General features: G+C 43.1%; 1 protein-coding gene across 21 annotated transcripts in view; it reads right to left on the bottom strand.

Moving 5' to 3' along the window:
* The window catches only part of AAK1 (AP2 associated kinase 1), a 164,837-nt gene that overhangs the window by 51,103 nt on the left and 92,012 nt on the right, over positions 1–21,722 (bottom strand). For all 21 annotated transcript variants that reach the window (XM_059079778.2, XM_059079783.2, XM_059079785.2 and 18 more), the window contains exons 6-12: positions 15,531–15,652; positions 14,079–14,160; positions 13,435–13,567; positions 10,194–10,297; positions 7,763–7,842; positions 3,484–3,638; positions 2,239–2,513 (exon numbers count right to left, since the gene is read on the bottom strand). In XM_059079778.2, coding sequence (XP_058935761.1) covers positions 2,239–2,513; positions 3,484–3,638; positions 7,763–7,842; positions 10,194–10,297; positions 13,435–13,567; positions 14,079–14,160; positions 15,531–15,652 — 951 coding nt within the window. The remainder of the gene's footprint in view (positions 1–2,238; positions 2,514–3,483; positions 3,639–7,762; positions 7,843–10,193; positions 10,298–13,434; positions 13,568–14,078; positions 14,161–15,530; positions 15,653–21,722) is intronic.

The raw sequence follows: 21,722 nt of genomic DNA, 5'->3' as shown, positions 1-21,722 counted from the left end.
TTCCAATGCAGGCTTCCAATGCAGGGGGCACGAGTTCGACCCCAAGTTCTTTACAGAAAAATCCAGCCCCTAAATGAAGATGGAACGCTAGAATATCACCGCTTTGCCACCCCTAATGAATTAATGGACTCAGGAAACAAACTGAAGGGGAATATTAAGTGACTGGATCAGACAGACAACGCGAAACCCACAGATTGATCTTAATATTAATAAAAGAGAGGACAACCAGACTTTATCCACAGTTTCGCTTTCTGCAGTTTCAGTTACCCGTGGTGAACAGTGATATGTAAATATTAAATGGAAAAAGTCCAGAAATAAACAATTCATAAGTTTTAAATTGCATGTTGTTCTGAGCAGCGTGATGAAACCTTGCACCGTCCCATTTCATCCTGGCTGGGATCCCCAACCATTGACATCATCTGCTCCTGACATCCAACCATTGACACTGTCATGGCTCCATGATTCTGGATCATAAGAAGCAGAGGATCCTCCTTCCGACCTATGGTTAGAAGGTCAATAGTAGCCTAACGCTATGTCACAATGCTCACATCATTCACCTTACTTCATCTCATCAAGTAGGCATTTTATCATCTCACATCATCACAAGAATATTTTGTGAGAGACACTACATTCACATAAGTTTTATTACAGTATATTGCTATAATCGATGTATTTTATTATTAGCTATTCTTGTTACTCTCTTACTGTGCCTAATTTATAAATTAAACTTTACCATAAGTATGTATATATAGGAAAAAACATGGTATATATAGGGTCCGGTACTAGCTGTGGTTTCAGACATCCACTGGGGGTCTTGGAACATATCCCCCACAGATAAGGTGAGACTACCGTATGTCTTGTGATGTTGAGACTACTGTATGCCTCCTGATGTGATGCAACTGGAAGGACAAAGGACTATCAACCTGAATCAAATATTGGGAGGCCTCAAGAAACTACCTGTTTACACAGGGGGTGGTGGAACATATTAAACAGCACCACAGGGATGCAATCAACCAAATCCAGAATGTGGGAAATTCTACAGGACAAACGACCCATTTTCTTAAAAAAAAAAAAAAAAAAAAAAAAAAAAGTGGTAAAGGGGAAAAATAGAGGAGGAAGGCACCTATGGATAAAAGGGGGACTTAAAAGATATATAGATCATTATAAAATGAATATATTCAGAGCAAAAAAATATACAAAGCAATTTAAATTATGACACACCAGAAAGAGTTAAACACTACTGGATATTTGAGAATAAGAAATAATTGTTCTTCTGCTTCAATTTGATGATGGTGTCATGTCAGGAAAAAAAAAAAAAGTCATGTACCACAATGTGCACTGCAGCTCTATTTACAATAGCCAGGACATGGAAGCAACCTAAGTGTCCATCATCAGATAAATGGATAAAGAAGATGTGGCACATATATACAATGGAATATTACTCAGCCATAAAAAGAAACAAAATTGAGATATTTGTAGTGAGGTGGATGGACCTAGAGTCTGTCATACAGAGTGAAGTAAGTCAGAAAGAGAAAAACAAATACCGTATGCTAACACATATATATGGAATCTAAGAAAAAAAAAAAAGGTCATGAAGAACCGAGGGTCAAGATGGGAATAAAGATGCAGACCTACTACAGCATGGACTTGAGGACACAGGGAGGGGGAAGGGTAAGCTGCGACAAAGTGAGAGAGTGCCAAGGACATATATACACTACCAAACGTAAAATCGATAGCTAGTGGGAAGCAGCCACATAGCACAAGGGAGATCAGCTCGGTGCTTTGAGACCACCTAGAGGGGTGGGATAGGGAGGGTGGGAGGGAGGGAGACGTAAGAGGGAAGAGATATGGGGATATATGTGTATGTATAGCTGATTCACTTTGTTGTAAAGCAGAAGCTAACACACCATTGTAAAGCAATTGTACTCCAATAAAGATGTTAAAAATAAATTAATAAATAAAAATTTAAAAAGAGTCCTTAAAAACCAGCTTCCTTGCTGAGGTTCCCTGGTGAGGTGCAGAACTCCCCATGGCCTGAGAAGAAGCAGGGGAGGGCTGTGAGTGATGCAGTGAGGGCTCCACTGTGTCAGGTTTAGTGTCTGCCATCTGTGAGTACAACGCTGTGCCTGGTCATGGCTCTCTGGCTTCCCAGGGCTTCCCAAGGACACCTGCACATCGTGGACCTTTCCACAGGGATGACTCACATATGCCAAGCGAGGGTCAGATTCACCGCCTTACCTGCGGAGCCTGGGCCTGCTGCTGCTGCTGCTGCTGCTGGTAGAATGTGCCCGCTGGCTGCTGTGCAGGAGGCGGTGCCGCCTGCTGCTGCTGCTGCTGCTGGGGTGTGGCCTGGGCCTGGGTGGGCAGACCCTGGGCCTGCGTGGAAGGAGGCTGCTGTGGGGTGGGCGGAGCCTGGGGCTGCTTGGGCTGAGGCTGCGGTAGGGGTTGGCTGGGTGGAGGCTGGGGTTTTGGTTGAGGAACGCTGGCTAAAAGGCCCGGCTGGTTGCTGGATCCTGCAAGGAGAACAAACTCATATAAGGGCTCAAAACTCTTCCAAACGAACGTGGCTTTCTTTCTTGCCAAAGCAATAAAGAGGGGGTGATCACGGACAGATAATCCCAAGATCCATGGGCTTCTCACTGTCCTTGCACCTGGAAGGCCCTTCCTTCTTCTTGCCATACTATGTGCTTCATATTTTTCAAAACATGGTCCAATAACAATGTTCAATGCTCGTCTCCTTCAAAAAGTCCTCCCTTGTTCACCATCCCATTTAGTCAATTACTCCTTTAAGTCAGCACCCTGAGGTTCTACATATTCAACTGGACTTTGATGTTACTGTACATAAACACAATCTTTGCATTTGTGGCACACTGCAGGACAAAAGCATTCTTTGATGGTTTACATGTATGTTACACAACCCCAGTCTGGATGCCTGATTGTAAGTGAACGACCACCAAATTCACCAAAAGCAGCTTCCTGGTAGGGGGAGTGATGGCTGTGTTCAGTTACTTGATAATTTGGATCAATCCTCTTTACGAAAGAAAACTCAGTCCGCTCATTAGAAACGGAAAAACAAAACATGGAGAGATGACAGATACTTCAAGAAACAGAGCATTAAATAAATATTTCCTCTGTGTCCAAAAAGATTATTTTTTAAATGCAAAGAGAAGTATATGAAATAGAGAGGGAGGCAGGGGATGAATGAACCACGCCATAAAATCAGGGCCAGGACTAGAAAAATCAGAGACGACAGGCTTCAGTGGCCTTGGAGATCCACTGGAGAATTCAATGAGAGGCCTTCCTTTTGGCCAGCCATTACCCGTACAACTTCGACAGCAGCTCATCTCTAGTTCCTCGAGGAAAACCATTACTCTTTAAGTGTCTCTAGATTCCATTCCAGGAAAAACCAGGCTTTCCAAGACTTCTCTACAGTCCAGGATGACAAAGAGGTGTACCAAGTTTCAAACCAACCTAGTTACTGACCTGTGGCCTGAGGTGGGGGCTGAACCGTGGCCCTCTTTCGAGGTGTCAGGGCTGGCTGGATGGGAAGAATTCCTGGGTTGGGCTGAGTCTGCCCAGCTTTAGGCCTCTGGCGGGGTACAATTGAAGTCTCTGTGGTGGGAATGGGATCTGTCAGTCTAGAAAAAGAAAAGGAAAAAAAAAAAGCTGCCTGTTAAAGGGTGAGAAAATGAAGAGGGGGTAGACAGAGTACATGATGGATAAGCTTTCACCTCCATATTCATCCAAACCTTCTGTATCCACTTAATCAATATTTCCCAAAGGGTATTCCACAGGATGTTACGTGTTACTAGATGTGGAAAAAAAAAGGTGGGCAAATAAGTTTTAACACACTGATCAAAATACCAAAATAGCAGATTCCTTTCTAGAAAAACTTCACGTGTGAACGTGCAAGGAATACCTCAAAGAGAGCATTATATAGAATGCAATGTTTCTCAAACTTTTTTGATCTTGGGACCATTTTGCCTAATACTTCTTAGGATTTCCTAGAATATACTTAGATGATAATGCAAAGAGGGGTTTAAAGCAGGTGGTTTTCAGATATAGAGGGACTCAAACTTGATTTGAACTAGCTGTCAAAATGGTCCCTCTATAATAAGAAGCATCAAATGAGTTAATCCAATAATGCAACTAGAAGGAATAAGTAAATAACTCAAGATAAAGGATTTGGGGAGTGTGACAGAAACTCTATTTCCTCCAGTACACATATTTGCTTTTTTCCATGGTAATAACAATTTTTAGCTGGACATAGGGTCATGCAGAGTAAAAATCACATTGCCCAGTCTTGCTTGTAATCAGGTATGGCCATGTGTCTAAGTTCTGGCCTACATGGGATATAAACAGATTGTTATGTAGCAGTTTCTAGAAACCTTAAGAAACTCTGTGCATGCTCTTTGTCTCTCTTCTTCTTTGGCAATTCCTTGATCCTGCTGCTTGGAAGGGGGATGCTGCCATATCGGTCCATGAGGGAATGGCCACAACCAGAGGGATGGTGGAGTGAGGAGCTTAAAGCAGCCTGGCTACCTGAGGGCTTTGTGGAACAGAACTCCGTATAAGCCCTGGATTACTTGCCTCCAGATGTTGTTTACTTGAGAGAGAAAAAAAAAATCTATCTTATATAAGCCACTGTCATTTGCACTTTCTAGAACTCATAGCCAAATCTAATCTAAATGAGTACAGAGTGTAGTCTGCTTGCTCCTTGTGATGGTGCTCCAGCCCAGGTGGTAGCTTCCCTTGATTTAGAGCAGTGCAGGCAGCTGGCTACTATCTAACTTAGATCAGAGCGGCTATCCTTTGAAAATACACTTTAGGGAGTAATAGCTGAGGTGAAGGCCAAAATAAACAAGCTTCGTGAATATTTCCAAAATATATCTGGCACAGCCTCCATAAAATGCAAAATAGGAAGCAGAGCAGCTGGCCCCATGTCCTTCCTCATGACATGTCTCCAAGGCAAGCCCATTCTGGACCCTGCGGCTTTTCACTGGCATCCTGCTCTCATGCTGGGTGGAAAACTGGTAATATAAAAGCTACCACATTGGAGAGGTTGTGACCTGGGGAAGGGAGGTGGGAAGGAAAACAGGACAGATGCTGGGAAAGAGGAGAAAGGGGTAAGAAAGATCAAGCCAGAGGTGAGGGAGGTAAACAGACTTCTGTAGAAAACCAAATGCCAAGAACTTCCACACTGGTCTCCTAAGGGTAACATTTTTAGAATCAACGGGATTTGGAGTCAACGAAAACCGTGCTTGAACTCTAGCTCCCCACTAACTAACTATGATAATAGGCATGCCACTGAACCTCTTTTAGCCTGGGGTCCCTTATGTATAAAATGGAGACAATAATACCTACTTTATGAGGCAGATGTGAACATCAAATGTATTAATAACTGTAAAACCATTTTATAAACTGAAGTGTGCTCAAAATGTTAGTTTGTATGGACCTCAGTATATTGTAAGAAAATACAGATCTTGAAGCCAGGAGATCTGGCTCTAAGTTGCCCTGTGTGATCCTGGGCAAACCACTTAATGTGCAGAGTAGAAAGAGTGAGGATGTTGGAGTTCTGGTTCTTCTGGTAATCACCTACTGACTAACTGCCCTGAGCAGCTGACTTACAATTCTGAGTCTCTGTTTCCTCATCTGTGAAGTGACAACAGCAACAACCTCACAGCTTTGTTTTAAGGCGGGGGGAAAGGTCATCTTATTTATGTAAAGTACCTAGTATGGTATCTGGTATATGTGATGCCTCAATGAATAGTGGCTACTTTAAAAACAGAGTTTGAGGACAATTCCCTGGTGATCCAGTGGTTAGGACTCTGCACTTTCACAGAGGGCGAGGGTTCAATCCCTGGTTGGGGAACTAAGATCCCACAAGACATGTGATGGGGCCAAAAAAAAAAAAAGGAGTTTGAAAGAAAAACCCACCTCTCAGGACTGGGGAGCAAATGTGATCACGCAAATGAAATCACTGCAAATTACATACAGGACAGCTTAGATCCATATCTCTTGGCTGTAAGGTCTGTATATTCTTTTTTTTTTTTTTTTTTTTTTTTTTGTGGTACGCGGGCCTCTCACTGTTGTGGCCTCTCCCGTTGCGGAGCACAGTCTCCGGACACGCAGGCTCAGCGGCCATGGCTCACGCGTCCAGCCGCTCCGCGGCATGTGGAATCCTCCCGGATCAGGGCACGAATCCGTGTCCTCTGAATTGGCAGGCAGACTCTCAACCACTGCGCCACCAGGGAAGCCCAGGTCTGTATATTCTTGCAGCATTACTGAGGTCCATACAAACTAACGGTTTGGGCACCACAGAGTTTAGATAAGTTTCACAGTCACAGGAGTGTTTGATGTTCACATCTGCCTCATGATGTAGGTATTATTTTCTCCATTTTACACAACACAGTACCACTCAAACATCAGCAGGTAATTTTTATAAATGTGTATGCTTTGTGGGAATGGATCTTTGCTTAGCCTCTATACATACCAAGTCTGGGCCTAGTACAAGATGGCCATAAGCCCAAGAGATTAAGCTAAATAAATCAGCCCCAAAAGCAATTCCTAGAGGTGAGCATGGCAGACTTAACGAAGATATAAACAGACTGCAAAGTAACATCATGGACGTAGTTTGCTAAGTTTGTTAAAAACCAAAGTCTTACTACTTTAGAGCCACATCTGGAATAGACACACAACAGGTATTCTATAAATATTCAAGAATTTTCTAAAACAGGTTATTTTACTATTCTATTAAAATTCATATATTCCCATCTAAGGTGCTTTGTTGATACAGTTTGCACTAAGGCTTCCTTGCCATGGGAGTGTAGTAGAAAAGTAGGGTATAAACAACTCTGGGAATACCCTGAGAATTTGCCATTTGGAAGGCATGGCATCCATGAGGATGTGCCTTGCAGACCTTCGACTACCAGGGTGTAAAAGGCCAAGTGGCCCAGCTATTGTGCTCCTGAAATCCACTGCCCTGTGTGCCTCGAGGCCACGCTTCCCAGAGGCTGCTCTCAGCCATAATGTCCCAGCCACAAGGATGTTAAGGCAGGCCCGTTCCTAAAAGACTGGACTCCTGGACAATGCACCTTCCTTACCTTGTGTGGCAGGCAGTCCAGGTCACCTGGAGCCAGCCTTCTCATCTCTGCTCTGGGTCAGACTTCCGCGCTTTCTGATGGCTCTCCCAGCTTCCTCGGCACCCACTCTATTTTCTCGCACAGGGGCATTTCCCCCAGTAAAACCCTAGCTTCTTGACTCCTCTCTTGACCTGCTACTTGGAAGAACCTCCGTTATTTAGAATGTGATTACCTAAGATCCATAGGCTCTTTTGCTGTTCATGGACTCAGTGCTTTGACCTGTACTTTCCTAATGTGGCTGGAGCCACAGAAAGTAAGATTTCCTAGAGATTAATGTGGTGGACTAGGCTATGCAAAGGCCAGGACACATGTTAAACAATATTGTACTAGCAATGCTTAAGGTCTGCTGTCACCACACCTCTGAATGCCCTGCACCTATTCCCAAGCAAAGGGAGTAGCTATGGGGTTCTTGATTCACTTTCAGATGTAGATCTCTGTATCTTACTATATTCCAACTTGCATTCGCAAAGAACAGTTTCTGCCTGGGGGAGAGAGAGCTTCCTTTCCTGTTCTGCGCAGCCTCTGGCCATGGCAGCATTAAGAATCAAGAACCATAAGGTGCCCTCCCCTGCTACTACAGCAACTGGAGTAGGACATGTGCTCACTAAGGCATTTCTTACCTGGCCTTTGGCTGGGTCTTTTTTGCAGCTGCCTCACTGGCTTTCACTGGTTCAGGGAGCTTTGCAGGAATGGGAGAGTTCTATAGAATTGAAAGAAAATTTTAATAGGACACCAGAGATTTTTAAAATAATTGAGATGTAACTGACATACATTATATTAGTTTCAGGTGTACAATAAAATTGAATTGATATCTGTAAATATTGCAAAATGATCACCACAATCAGTCTAGTTAACATCTATCACCATAAGCAGTTACAGAATTTTTTTTCTTGTGATGAGAATTTTTAAGATCTACTCTCTCTGCAACCTTCAAATATGCAATACAGTATTACTAAGTATAGTCACCATGCTGTACATTACATCCCCATGACTTACTTATTTTATACCTAGAGGTTTGTACCTTTTGACTCCCTTCTCCCATTTCGCCCACTTCCCAAAACTCACCCCACAGATTTCTTTGAAAAAGAATAACCAGCATGATTGGGCCAATGGAAATACACATTAGGGTCTTCTGGAGTGTCTTTCAGACCCTGATCTGTGGTCTGGGAAGGGAAGAAGTTAACCTAAGTATATCTCACTGGACTCAGCCCCAGTCAGGGAGGCAAAGGATCTGAGAAGGGGACACAGCAGCCTGAGTACAGCACACTCCACCCCTGTCATTCTCAACCTTCTGGGCCAGGCAAGAGTACTGGGGCTTGATCTCAGCTCCCTCCCCCTCCTACAGCACAGCTTAGAAGTGATGTTATGAAAGGAACGAAAAGAGGTCTGTAAGCTGTACTTAAGCTCTCAGCTAGATCTTAGAGAAGTTTGGTGCTGACTAGTGGGCCAAGCCAGGGTGCATCTAGCCTTCCGTGAGAACGCTGGGAGAAACCCACAGCCGCGGTGTGTGTGGTTGCTGAGCCAGCCCCTCTTCCCAGCCTGTGAGGCACTGCTCAACCCACAAGGCAGGCGGAGCTCCTCGGGCTTGGATTCTGCACCATCCGTCTAACAGCGCCTCCTCTGGTTAGGGAGCCACACACAACGGCTGACCACCACTGAGCAAGTGCCAAACGGCTTGAGACTGGTGAAGCTTACTTTTTAAAAAACGAGTTACCAACCTGAATGCTTCCAATCCTATTTCACGTTATTGAACTTCATGAATGGGAAAGTGGGACAGCAAAAGGGATCACGTTGTGTTAGGTTACTGCACAGTATCCTTCGTTTTAATCTGGGAAACCCGAACCATGGAACACTAATAATGAAAGTGGCTTTTAGGAGGCACCTCTATTTCCTTCATGTTTTCAGGTGGTGGGGGGGGTGGATTTTGGCTAGAAAATTTCTCCTAGCTTCTCTCCCATCCTCCAAGCATTCCGCTCCCAAGGGAAATGGGGAACTTACTTGACTGATAAGACTGGGAGAGAAAAGTGAGCTGGTCTGGCTGGCCTCCCCCCCCCCCCCCCCCCCCCCGTCCTCTATGGACGAGCCTGTCCCTCAGGAACCAGGCGTTTGCTGCTCAGTCATGTGGAGCTAATGTTAGGGAGCCTGACTGGTCAAGCCACATTCCCTGACTCAGTCTTATTAGTAATAAAGCCAATATGCCGAGCTCCATCTGAACGATTCCCACATCTGACTCCAAATGTGGGAGTGAAAGAGAAGTGTTATTTATCAGCACCCTCAAGCTCCAGTAGTGACATCAGAAGTTCATTACTGGAGAAACTAGTAAGACAATTTGCGATTAGAAATTTTTTACTACAGCATCCAAAATATTCAAGAAAGCTGAATCATACTATGACACGAAAAATACGCCAAGACTACAAGAAGGGTACTTGCAAGCACCATACTCTGAAAAGTGTCTGTAGAGTTTAGGATGACTACACGTAGAAAACATTCTGATGGCCTGACATATGTGGGGAGGGTAGAAGAAAAGGAGTGTGAGTTCCAGACTGGCCAGCAACAGAAGCAAAATCAAGAAAGGTCTGCTACGGCAAAGGAGGAAAGGGACAAGGGGCTTATGTTCCACTAGGCACAGGGGCAAGTCCAGGGCCTTGCCTTAGGGAAGCGGCCTGCCCAACCTCCTCTCGGTAAATACAACAGGCACGTTGGCTCTCAGGGAACTAGGACAGCTGATAAGGTAAAGTTGGTCAATCTTTACCCAAAGTGTTCAGCTCAATCCCCAGGGTGAGTGAGTGTGTGTGTGTGTGTGTGTGTGTGTGTGTGTGTGTGTGTGTGTGTGTGTGTGTGTGTGTAAAATTGCCTCCGTTTTATAATTAAATTCTATGGGAAAATTGGATTACCTTTATAGCAACTCCTTCATAGTTAGCTTTGTTTGAATGCCCCCTACTAGATAAAGCAAGGGACACCTTTTTCATTTAAACAGCTGACTAATACCCCAGGAACGCTAAATGACAATTCAATCATGTTTACTTCCCCTAAAAAGCACCTTTCACATACCTGTACATTTGGAATTGGGCATTCTTTCTTGAGTAGTTTAAATGAGAAGTAGGAGACCTGGTAAATATCTGGCCTTTTGTCAGGGTCTGGTTCCAACATATACCCTAAGATAAACATATATGAACTTATTTAATAATACCCAAAGAGTTATTACATTAGCTAAGAAGCATAATTTCTCTATTACCAAAATTGTCTTTTTAAAATTTTTATTTCTCATAAAAGTCAGACAGTACGATTAGCCCTTTTCTTCCCCTCTCAGAAAGGGAAGCTCTAACTTTCCTAAAATTTTAAATATCTGCAAGAAAATAACAAAGTTTTTGAATTGTAACAAAGATACTTTAAGTTTACATTTTGTGCCCTGCACAACAGGGACTCAAGTTCTCAGTGTGGAACTTAACACATTCATCTTCTGGTACCTAGGAAGTTCTGGTCTCCTTCTTTCATACTATCAGCTAGACACATGATTATTCTTGATAATTATAACCAAAACTCAACTTTCATGAATTTACTTATTATTCTTTTGTTGGAGGTACTAGCTGGTTTCCAATCTAAAAGAAATGACAAGATAACAAATACATGTCTACTTTTTTTTTTTTTTTTTTTTTTGCAGTATGCGGGCCTCTCACTGTTGCGGCCTCTCCCGTTGCGGAGCACAGGCTCCGGATGTGCAGGCTCAGCGGCCATGGCTCACGGGCCCAGCCGCTCCGCGGCATGTGGGATCCTCCCGAACCGGGGCACGAACCCGCGTCCCCTGAATTGGCAGGCGGACTCTCAACCACTGCGCCACCAGGGAAGCCCACATCTCTACTTTTACTGTGATCTATAGATCATGTGTCTGTTTCCAGGTCCTTTAAGCGTCTGCTCCTTCTGAAGCTAGAAAAATCTCCAGGGGAAAAAATCTTTGAGAAGACACACAAATACATATACATATACACGTAAACAGCAATGTAAGGCAATTTATTGCTTAAGTAATAAAATGAATGGTTCGGACCCTAAGTTGAGAAAAGACTGATGAGGCTGCAGCCTTATGAAGGCCTTTGCAGAAGAGGCAGGAGTGGAGCTGGTCCTTGAAGGCAGGAAAAAATTTAGTCAGTCAGGGCAAAAGCAGAGAAAAAGACATTCCAGGTAAGAAAACAGTCTGAGCAAAGACGGACTTGGAGAAAGGCAACAGAACGCTCTGTTGCAAGGAATAGAGGAACCAAGAGGACAGGGCAGAGGTCTCCTTGTCAGAGAATAAAGGGAAATAAGGTGGGGAGGATGAAACCAGAATATATGGGACCACTGGGAAGCCATGAGGTTTACTGAATAGGGACATGATAGGGTGGTATTTTATAAGATTAATCTCATAGTGAGGGTGTGTTGGACAGATGGAGGCCAGTCCACCAGTACAGGCATGAGCTGACAGGGTCGGTATATATTATGGTGACAGTGATGAGAACAGAGAGAATGTCAAGAAAACAGGAGAAACTTCAAAGAAAGCATTAATGCTGCTTAGGAAATGACTGACTCTATTCTGTCTTGCTAGCCAGATCCAAAGAAAACTTTAAATTTCAGTCATCTGGGCTTGAATGCTGACACCACTGATAGAAACTGAATAAAGGAGAGGGGAACCTTGTACTCGGAGTGAAAGGGGGATGTGTGTGTGTGTGTGTGTGTGTGTGTGTGTGCAGGGGGATAACTAGAAATGCATTTTCAGACCTGTGAGTTAGGGTGACAGTGGACTCTTCCAACAGTTTGCAAAGTGAAACAGATCAGAGTTTAGGAAAGATGCCATGTTACATACATTCATAAAGAGCTGTTTTTCGTAATATGAATTTGCTGCACAAAAGTAAAAAAAAATTTTTTAGCAGAAATTCCTACCATTCTAGCAATAAATTTGGCGATTTCCCCATATTTCCTTGCAATCTCATTTACACAGCTGCAATTTTAGTACAGATATCAATATAATGCTTTACCTCTGAAAACATCCAACAACCATTAAACACCATATTCCATTCCTTTAAATACTGCCCCCGCTTTTGTATTAATAAACGGAATAGGTGGATTGATAAAACTCTTGTAAACTAGTATAATGGAATGGGTAGTCACTTAAAAGCTACTACTATGTTAACTTGGGTACATTACCTATACTTTCTGAGGCTCCGTTTCCTCATCTGTGTAATAGGGATAATTATATTTACTATATAGCAGTGGTCCCTAATCTTTTTGGCACCAGGGACCGGTTTCATGGAAGACAACTTTTCCATGGACGGGGAGCGGGGTGGGGGGAACGGTTCAGGCCGTAATGCGAGCGATGGGGAGCGGCAGATGAAGCTTCTCTCGCTTGCCCGCCGCTCAGCTGCTGTGTGGCCGGGTTCCTAAGAGGCCATGGACGGGTACCGGTCCACGGCCCAGGGGGTTGGGGACCCCTGCTATATAGGGTTTTAAGAATTAAATGAGGTACAAGTAGGCCTTCAGCAAATGTCAGATGCTCTGCACCACATCTGCTTCTTCTATTTTCTCCAAGTGTATCCCCACCTAGGACCCAAAGTGCATTACTCAGGATTTACAATCTGTGATTGTTAAAACGTGGATACTAAACATCTTGACCAAAGTAAAAAGATAATAAAAATCTCTGTTTCTTTAGCATTCCAATACAGGGGTTTGAGCAAAGATTACTTATTCTGCCATCTGGTTAATGAACATTAGTACATATGCTTACTATGATGATACCAAAGAGTGGGGAATCTTAAAAACATTTTGAAGCATTGAGTTTAACTGCTTTTTACCAAAATCCAGTGATTAACCTAAATGAGAGGAAAAAACCTAGTTCCATAGAGTTATATAGTCTTAATTATGTATTCACTTCAGCCAATGCATTGCAATCATTTTAATTTGAGTTGCTTCCAGTTTTGCAAAGATGAATTTCTTATCGCTTGATATGAGTCAGCTGGACTCCTTTGATACCAGAGCTTTCATACAGACTGCAAGAGAACAGGGCAGTACTGTAATGCTCAAAGCCCAGTTAAGATTTCTGCTCGGGTGGCCAGCCCAGGTGTGAAAGCAAGTTTAGATTTCTGGCAAAAAGACTCGCCACTCTAACTAGACACCGTTACATGGTCTTTGAGTGACCAACAGTTATCAACTGATTTCTTTATTTTTGCATCCCACTCATCACTCCTGGGATCTAATCCCTTTATCCTCCAATCCATTCCTAGAGATTAGAAATTAAAATGTGAAACTAGAAACTTGAAATACTTACTAATTAGGCAATGCATATCTTGGGAATATCGAGAGTTATCAGGAATTGTGAAGTTTCCATCACAAATTGCCACTTGACTCTCTCCAAATGGCAAAGTGAAGTAGCATAATTTATACAACAAACATCCAAGAGCCTAAAAAAATAAAAAAAGCAGATTGCTACTAGTGATTTACTTATGATAACTGCAAATGGGTCTGCTGAGAGATACTGGCAACCATCCACATTTACAGCAGATCTAAACACTCCGTACTATTAACCCATTAGAAATTTGAATTTAGAACCCAACATCACTATTTATCTGTTAAGTTATATTATTTCTATCTTCATTACCAAATTGTGCTCTAATAAAGAACAAGTATTCAGCTGGTTTTGCTCTTAAGAAGAACTAGTAACACATATGTGAAAACCACCTAAATAATGGGCAGGTCACCTGAATAACTTTCACAGAGGTCTAAAGTAATTTTCTTTGACATGCTTCAAGAAGCAGTGGCTCATCACCTCGAGTCAATAATAATCCTGAGGGATAAGTAGACAATGATATGGTACAGTGGCCACTCTTGCTATGGCACTGTCTGCATTCAACTTGGGAGTTTATGGCCAAGACTGCTGACATCTGAGATGTGGACAGGTTAGTTGACACCTACCCAAATGTCTGCCTTCGTAGTGATGACTTTGCCACTGTACAGGTTGACCATTTCTGGTGCTCGATAGGACAGCGTTGTGTATCTACAATCAAGAGATTCATTTTTGGTTAAATATGTCAATGCTATAATTAAAAACCAGGAGTATCAGAATTACTTTTATTTATATATATATATATATATATATATATATATATATATATATATATATATATATTAGTAGAGTCTAGTTCCCTGGGAGCACCCTGGAGAAGACAGTATGGAATATTAGTGCAGGTGAAATGAAGAGCTGTCCTTGGCACACACCCACGGCCCTCTAGCTGCAGTCCTTCCAATCTAAGAGCAGGTGGGGACGCAGACACTAAGGCATTAAATAAACTCTAAAAGCAACTTTTCTTGCTCCTCAAATAACAAAATCTTCTCCTGTAAATCCTTGTTGTCTGATAGTATATGTGGCTGATTTGTTTTTCTTAAACAGTAATCCCTTTAGATGTGGCTCGACACAGAGATGTAATACTGGCTGGAACATTCAGGAGGATAAAGTGGGCCCTGGCTAGGCTGGGAGGTGGACGGATCTTTGCTGCCAGCATAAGGCTGAAACAACAGTTTTCCTCCTATCTCTGGCTCAAGAAAAGAGAAGGATAAGCTCATCTTCAAAGTGAGAGTCTTAGTGTTACCAAGCTTGTGATTTGCGATGCTTGAGTCTCTAGAGCCCAGAGGGCTCTGCGTTTTAGGTGCCCATCAGGGTCGTGGACCGTAAGTCTTCCTGCCCCAGGCTTAGTTGCCAGGGGTGAAGCAGGAAAGAAGAGAGAGGATCAGGATATGTGTGCACTCTAGACTGCTGATTTATGAGCGGTAATAGTGAGTGCTGGTGCCTGTGAAAAATCCAACACTCTGGACAACAGGGGAAAATGGATCAGGTTCTTAATGGAATCACAAATCTAAAGAAGCTTTTTTCTCGTGGAAGTCAGTGATTCACTATCTGTAGAGACTTTAACAGCCCTATGCACCATTAATTCCACTAGACTGCAGGTGAGCTCCTTATGAGCAGGAAGGAATACACAGCCATTTAGGTTTCAGTAAAAAGCACAACCAACTGACTGGTAATGTCACAGCTGTTGTGATCCCACTTTAAAACATCACAGTACTTCTAAGGTGTGTGCACCTTTTTAAGGGCTATGTGATGTAAATTAAAAGATCTATGTATAATGACCACAGGACCATTGATAAAGTGCTGTAAGATTCCTTCATTTTACTCCACTGCTCAATGGTCATGAACCCCCTCCCCATACTCCACTTAAAATCCAACAACCCAACTGCCAACATGATGATCTGAGACAAGGGGCAACTGACAAGCACCATTGTCTTCTCACCCTGACCTTCTCAATCATAAGCTGAAGGTAAAACTGCTGATCTGATAATGGATAAAATTCCGAGAAAGAAGGAAAAGCTTACTTCTTAATCTCATCTTCTACTGCATTGACTCCTTCGGTTTGTGGATTCTGGAATTTGTTGGTAGCACTTCCAAAGTCACACAGGACGTAGTGGCCTCGGTCATGCAAGAGAATATTTTCAACCTGAAAAACATTGTCCAGCCGCCCATTCCAAGATATCGTTTAGTAATGTGTTTGAAAATTTGGTTTGCATACACATAAATAAAATACTTTATTTCTGATAATCTCACTAATGTGCATAGGAAAGTTATTCTCCCCTAAGTATGTCAACAGGGGTCATTCCAAGTGGAGCAAAAAGAAAGATGCACAGCAATAGGGTAAAAAAAGGAAATTCCACAGTGGGGAAGCAAGAGTCCCATTTTCCCAGATTTCTAGTCACATTTCTCAGCTCTGCAGAAATAGTCCTTATACTTTTAAGCCTCTGTATCTTTATTCCTGCCTTTCTTTCAGTCTAAGATGCTCCTGATGATCACCAGCTCCTTACCTAACTATCAAAATCCCATTCATCTTTCAAACTCCAGTTCCAATGCCACCTCTTCTTTGAAGCTTTCCTCAGGCCCCCACTCAGAAAAATATCACTCCTTCCCTACGTTCTTTCAGTACTCTGTTCTTCCTGATGTCAACGATTTCATTTGGGCCTTATAAACACATGTATCAATTTCTTTACTACAATAGGTTAGGATTTTCTGAATTAATAAATATTTGCTATATTTTGGTTACTTCTCAAAGTGATTAAAGGCTGTGGACAAATGCACAGTTCTCCTGTTAAAGTACCATCCTTATATTTTTATAGATGAACTCTTTGGGCAGTGAGTTAGGAGTTCTGGGTAGGAGGGAGCTTCTGAAGACCAGAACCTAGTGAAATTCTTGGTATCAAAGGACACTGCCAAAGAAATAACAACTCCAAAACAGTGGGCACTACTGTAATCAAGATGTATTAATTTTTAGTATAGGTGAATTGAGCTGACTGGTATGCTGGAGGACAGACCTGGCTATGCATGGGCAGTAAAATGGCAGCCAAAAAATCCTGTTAGGTCAGTAAGTCTGTAGTCTCCATTGTCTTTTGTCTTCAGCCTTCCAAAGACTGATCACCTTTGGAAAACAAAGGTAAGAGTAGACTATAAGCTCCTTAAGGACAAGCACAGATATTTGTAGTCTTCTCTACCAATGCCTAACATAGTGCTTAGAACAGAAAATGTTGGTTAAATGGAATAAACTAAAAAAGAGAAATGCATACAACACCCTTTGTGTGTGTGTGTGTATGTGTGTATGTGTGTGTGTGTGTGTGTGTGTGTGTGTGTGTGTGTGTGAGTCTGTCAGAAATAAGATAGGAGCCACCAAATACCCAGGCCCCTACTATTACTACTAACTAGTCCTTTAAAAAATATCTTGTCAATTATGATGTCTCTTGTTTCTATACTTTAATTCTTCTAAAATTATATATTATAAAAATGTTTATTTTATAGTCTGTATCTGCTAAATCCAACACCTAAAGTCTTTGCTGCAAACTGACTCTGTAGTTTATTGTTTCTTATTCCGACTGAGTGTCACTCATGGTATTGTTGTGAGGGGTTTTGTCATTGTTGTTGTTAACTCATGTTCCTTGGAATTCATCTGTGGGAAGCCTTGGAGGCTTGAGTTTAAAGTCTATTATTCTTCCAGAGATAATTCACTTATGCACCTGGGGCACTAATAACCTATAATCACTTTAATTTACAAATTTGACCTTGGGATTTTTAGCCACACAGGCAGTGTGAACTATGACCATAAACTTGCGTGGATATGCTCTTATGAATAAGAATTCTTAGGGGAGACCTGTTCTGCAAAGACAAGGCTGAGTCAGGCAAATATTTCCACCATCTACAGCTTTTTATAATGCTCATGAGTTTAATCTATGTACACCAAGTGAAACAGTCAAGCTATCCTGAACGTATACTCACTTTAGGAATCTAAAATAATTCCAACAAGGCAACACTAATATTTCCAATCGAATTTAGAGGTTATAAAAAGAACTGCTACCATTTACTGAGCTCTTACTAATACAAGTACTACTGTCTCAGCACTTTACATGGATTATCTCATTCAATCCTCATAGTAACAATGTAATAATAATCCCTGTTATACAGACAGAGAAAGTAAGGCTCACAGTGATTAAGGAAGGAAGCGAATCTAGGCAATCCAACTCTAGAGAATGACAGGGAATTGTCTTTCTGCCAGGGCAGGAAGCAGGTTAGAAGCAGAACAATTACTCCAAGCTCCCCATCCCCATCCTCCTACCCTGGTAGGGGTGACTACACTCATCCAATAGACCGGATACAAGCTTAAGGCCAGGGATATCTTAGTTCTTTATGTTCAGAAATGTCCCTATAATAGGTACCTAGTCAATGAGGAACCAAGTGTGTAAATACTAGTCAGGCTGATTTGCTCAATGTCTCCTAAGCATTCCCCATATTGACTAGTTTGTCTTTTTTTTCCTCTCTTTTTTTTTTCGGTACGTGGGCCTCTCGCTGCTGTGGCCTCTCCCGTTGCGGAGCACAGGCTCCGGACGCGCAGGCTCAGCGGCCATGGTTCACGGGCCCAGCCGCTCCGTGGCATGTGAGATCTTCCCGGACCGGGGCATGAACCCGCATCCCCTGCATCGGCAGGCGGACTCCCAACCACTGCGCCACCAGGGAAGCCCTAGTTTGTCTTTTTATTCAATTACTCCCTCCACTAGTCAACTCCTAGCCATTCTTCAAGGCCTTGCTCAAGCCATAACTCCTCAGTAAAACTTTCCATGGCCACCGTACAAAAATCTACAGAACTTACCACTGCTAGGAAGGGTTGACAAAGACCTTCTGTCCAAACCAAGCCATGCCCACTGCTTACTTACCCTCTAGTCTATGGCTGTTTTTAAGCTCCAACAGCAGAGTCAAGCAGTTGAAACAGAGCCTATATAGCTGACAAGCCTAAAATATTTACTCTTTGGCCCTCTGCGAGAAGTTTGCCAGCCTCTGGTCTATAATTATATTATGCTCATGTGTCCCCTACAATACCTGGCCAGTATTTCACACACATAAGGGACCCCTAAATCCCTTACTCAGTATTTTTCAGCAACAATCTTCCTTGCTGGCCTCATACATCCTATAGGGCACCTGTGAAGCCATGCTTCTCCTGCTGTATGTGTGCAGTCCCTTCCTGAATCAGATTCTCTCCTTCTAATGTTGGAATGTACAATCTAGAAAACTGAAAAGCGAATTCATATCAAAACACGAAAAAGGTAGTTCTAGGGACCAGAATCACTGTTGTGGAAGGGAGGAAAACTAAGTAGACAAAGGACAGAATAAAAGATGATGCACATCGGGGTTTTTGGTTTTGTCCCCCCCGCCCAACCTTAAAAACTAGGTTTGTATTTCTGGTTAGTTCCAGACTGACAGAACTTAGGAATTCTACTATATCTAACCTGGTCCCCAGTTGGCCTCCCTCCCTCCCACAAAGATAACATTGTACAAAACTATACTTACAGGAAAACCAGTTAAAAATTAAGGATGTGTACAACAATAGACAAGAGAGCCAGAGATATCAATGTAGGGAAAGCCTGAGCAATATCAAAGAACTATCAATGCAGAGAAGAACCATAATCCCTGCTTTGGTTACCATGCAAGTCTACTGGGAGGATCAGTTGAGATTATGAAGGTGAGATCGCTTGGCAGCAGCCACTTTAGCAGTAGCTGCAAGCTCCGCCCTCTCTCCATCCGTCCCTGTGTAACGCCAGTGAAGACCTCCGAGCTCCAGCTGGCTGCTGCCTGCATCATCGCCAGCACCATCATCAACAAAACACTTAACACAGAGCATGACATGTGGCAACCACACTGCACCTGGGGTTCAGAAGACCTCAGGGACTATTTTAGATGTCTGGCTTTGGAGCAACGTCTTTGGGCTTGTTTCTCATCTGTAAAGTAAAGCTGATAATAATTCTATCACTGTTCTTATGCAGTAAGAGAATGAACTGTACATCTCCCTATATACAGGTAAGATAGGTATTGTTATCATTCCTTTATTAAAGAAGTACATTTAAACTCCTACTACCTCCTATTACGTGCCAAGTACTTTTCTTGGTGAACAAATCAAAGTTCATCCTCTTGTGGAGCTTAGGGTTGGTTTTTTTTTGGGGGGGGCCACATTGCATGGCATGCAGGATCAAACCTGTGCCCCTGCAGTGGAAACATGGATTCTTAACCGGTGGACTGCCAGGAGGTCCCTTATTTTATTTTTTTATTTTTATTTTATTTTATTTTTGGCCATGCTGCAGGGCTTGCGGGATCTTAGTTTGCTGACCAGGGATTGAACCCGTGTCCCCTGCAGTGGAAGCGCAGAGTCTTAACCACTGGACCACCAGGGAAGTTCCTCTCATGGAGCTTAGAGTCCAGTTGATGATTTAAAAATAATAATAAGTATAACTGCCCGGTAGTGATAAATATTGTGGAAAAAACCCCAGCAGATTAAATGTATGTAAAGTAAAGAAGGATGCTACTGTAAACAGCACAGTCACCCTGATGAGGGGAGCAGCCATGGACCGCGTGGGGGACAAGCATTCCCAGTAGAGAGCGGCCAGCATAAAGGCGCAGAGGTGGGAGCACACCTGAGGTGTCTGAGGCACAGAGGCAGGCCTTTGTGGCTGGGGCAGCACCTCCTGAGCACCGGAAAACTGAAAACATGGGACTGGACATATTATGGGCTAGCACTCTTAGGAATGAGGAGACGAGATAATGCTGGGCCTTGGAGGAAGTGCAGGACTTAGATAAGTGGAACTAGGAACAGGAAGGCACAGGGGCAGGATGATATAAACAACAATGGTATCAGCAACTAACAGAGCTTAATATAGGCTCAACCCTGCCCCATGTACACTTCTACCTACAGTATTTAACGAAATTCTTACACAGCCTCACTGTCCCTCTTAACACACGAGAGAACGGAGTCCAGTTACCTAACATGTCTGAGGTCACAAGGCTGCAAGGGCGGGATTCGGGCTCAGGCTGCCACACCGTTGGGACTTCACCCTCCCCTGCTGCACCACTGATGTGAGAGAAAGGAAACAATGAGGGCAGGTACCACTGTCCACCTGTGAGATGACCAGGGCCGAGAGGGATTCAAAGAGCTTAGGAAGGTCGAGAACCAACTGGATCTTCATACACCAGCTTCTGGAAGCTTCAGAGAATCTGCACGGTGACTTCGTTTTTGGCCAAGCCCTTTAGGAAGTCAGCCTGACGCTGGTTACCATCACTTACAACCGCCCACCTTTCAGCTCATTGAGAGTTTCACATTGCCGACCTTATTTCCAACCTGTCAGCCTAACGGCGTTATTAAAGTCGTCAATCCCAAATTCTGCTCACAGCTTTAGCTAAGAGGTCTGGAAAGCCACGTCCTCCTGACCTCGTCATCTTGACAATACTCCAAGCAGATACGGCATCCAGGCATTTCAGCCACAGGGTTTAATTTTTTACCACTGGAAATCGTGGAGGATTAGATGCATGCAGGTTTTCCAACCTGTGACTCCAAAAATAGGACAAGAATCTTCATCCTATTGTACTTCATGAGATCTACATCTCCTTTCTGACAACTGAGGAGACATTCAGGACTTTTTCAATCTAGAATGTACTTATTAAGTCTTAACTCTTTCTTCTCCCTTCTTAAATGTTAGGACAAACATCATGGTAAAATACAGCAAAACCAAACAAACAGAAACCAAACTGAGAGTAAACAACCTTGGCCTTTCTTCTGGTTTGATCACTGAATTTACTGTGCAGGTCACGGCCTTTCTGGGCAGAGGCTTCACCGTTGGTAAAAAGAAAGGGCTGGCTAACGTGACCGTCCCAGGTCTATGACACCCCATGATCTGCAGGAATGACCTCTATCATTCTTCAGAGAGATGGCAAGTAAACAATGGGGGAAATAATGAAAATGTTAAAACTATTTACTGGAGGAGAGACTTCCAATAAAGACCAGAACTTCTGTCATGGTTATTTTTAGAACATAAGCTGCTTAAGGACAGGGACCGCTTTCAGCTTATTTCCCCTCTGGAACTTGCAAGAAAGACCACACACGTGGTAGGCAGGGCAAAAGGGCCCTTTCTCAGTGCTGCGTGTGACCAAGCTGGCCCCTGCAGAGGGTGACACTGGCTCAACACGGGGCCCTACAGCCGGCCTGGCCTGTG

Source organism: Kogia breviceps, chromosome 11, assembly GCF_026419965.1.
Source record: "Kogia breviceps isolate mKogBre1 chromosome 11, mKogBre1 haplotype 1, whole genome shotgun sequence".
Taxonomy (NCBI): domain Eukaryota; kingdom Metazoa; phylum Chordata; class Mammalia; order Artiodactyla; family Physeteridae; genus Kogia; species Kogia breviceps.
The sequence above is the reverse complement of the archived record's forward strand: the minus strand, read 5'-3'. Positions and strand labels throughout refer to the sequence as shown.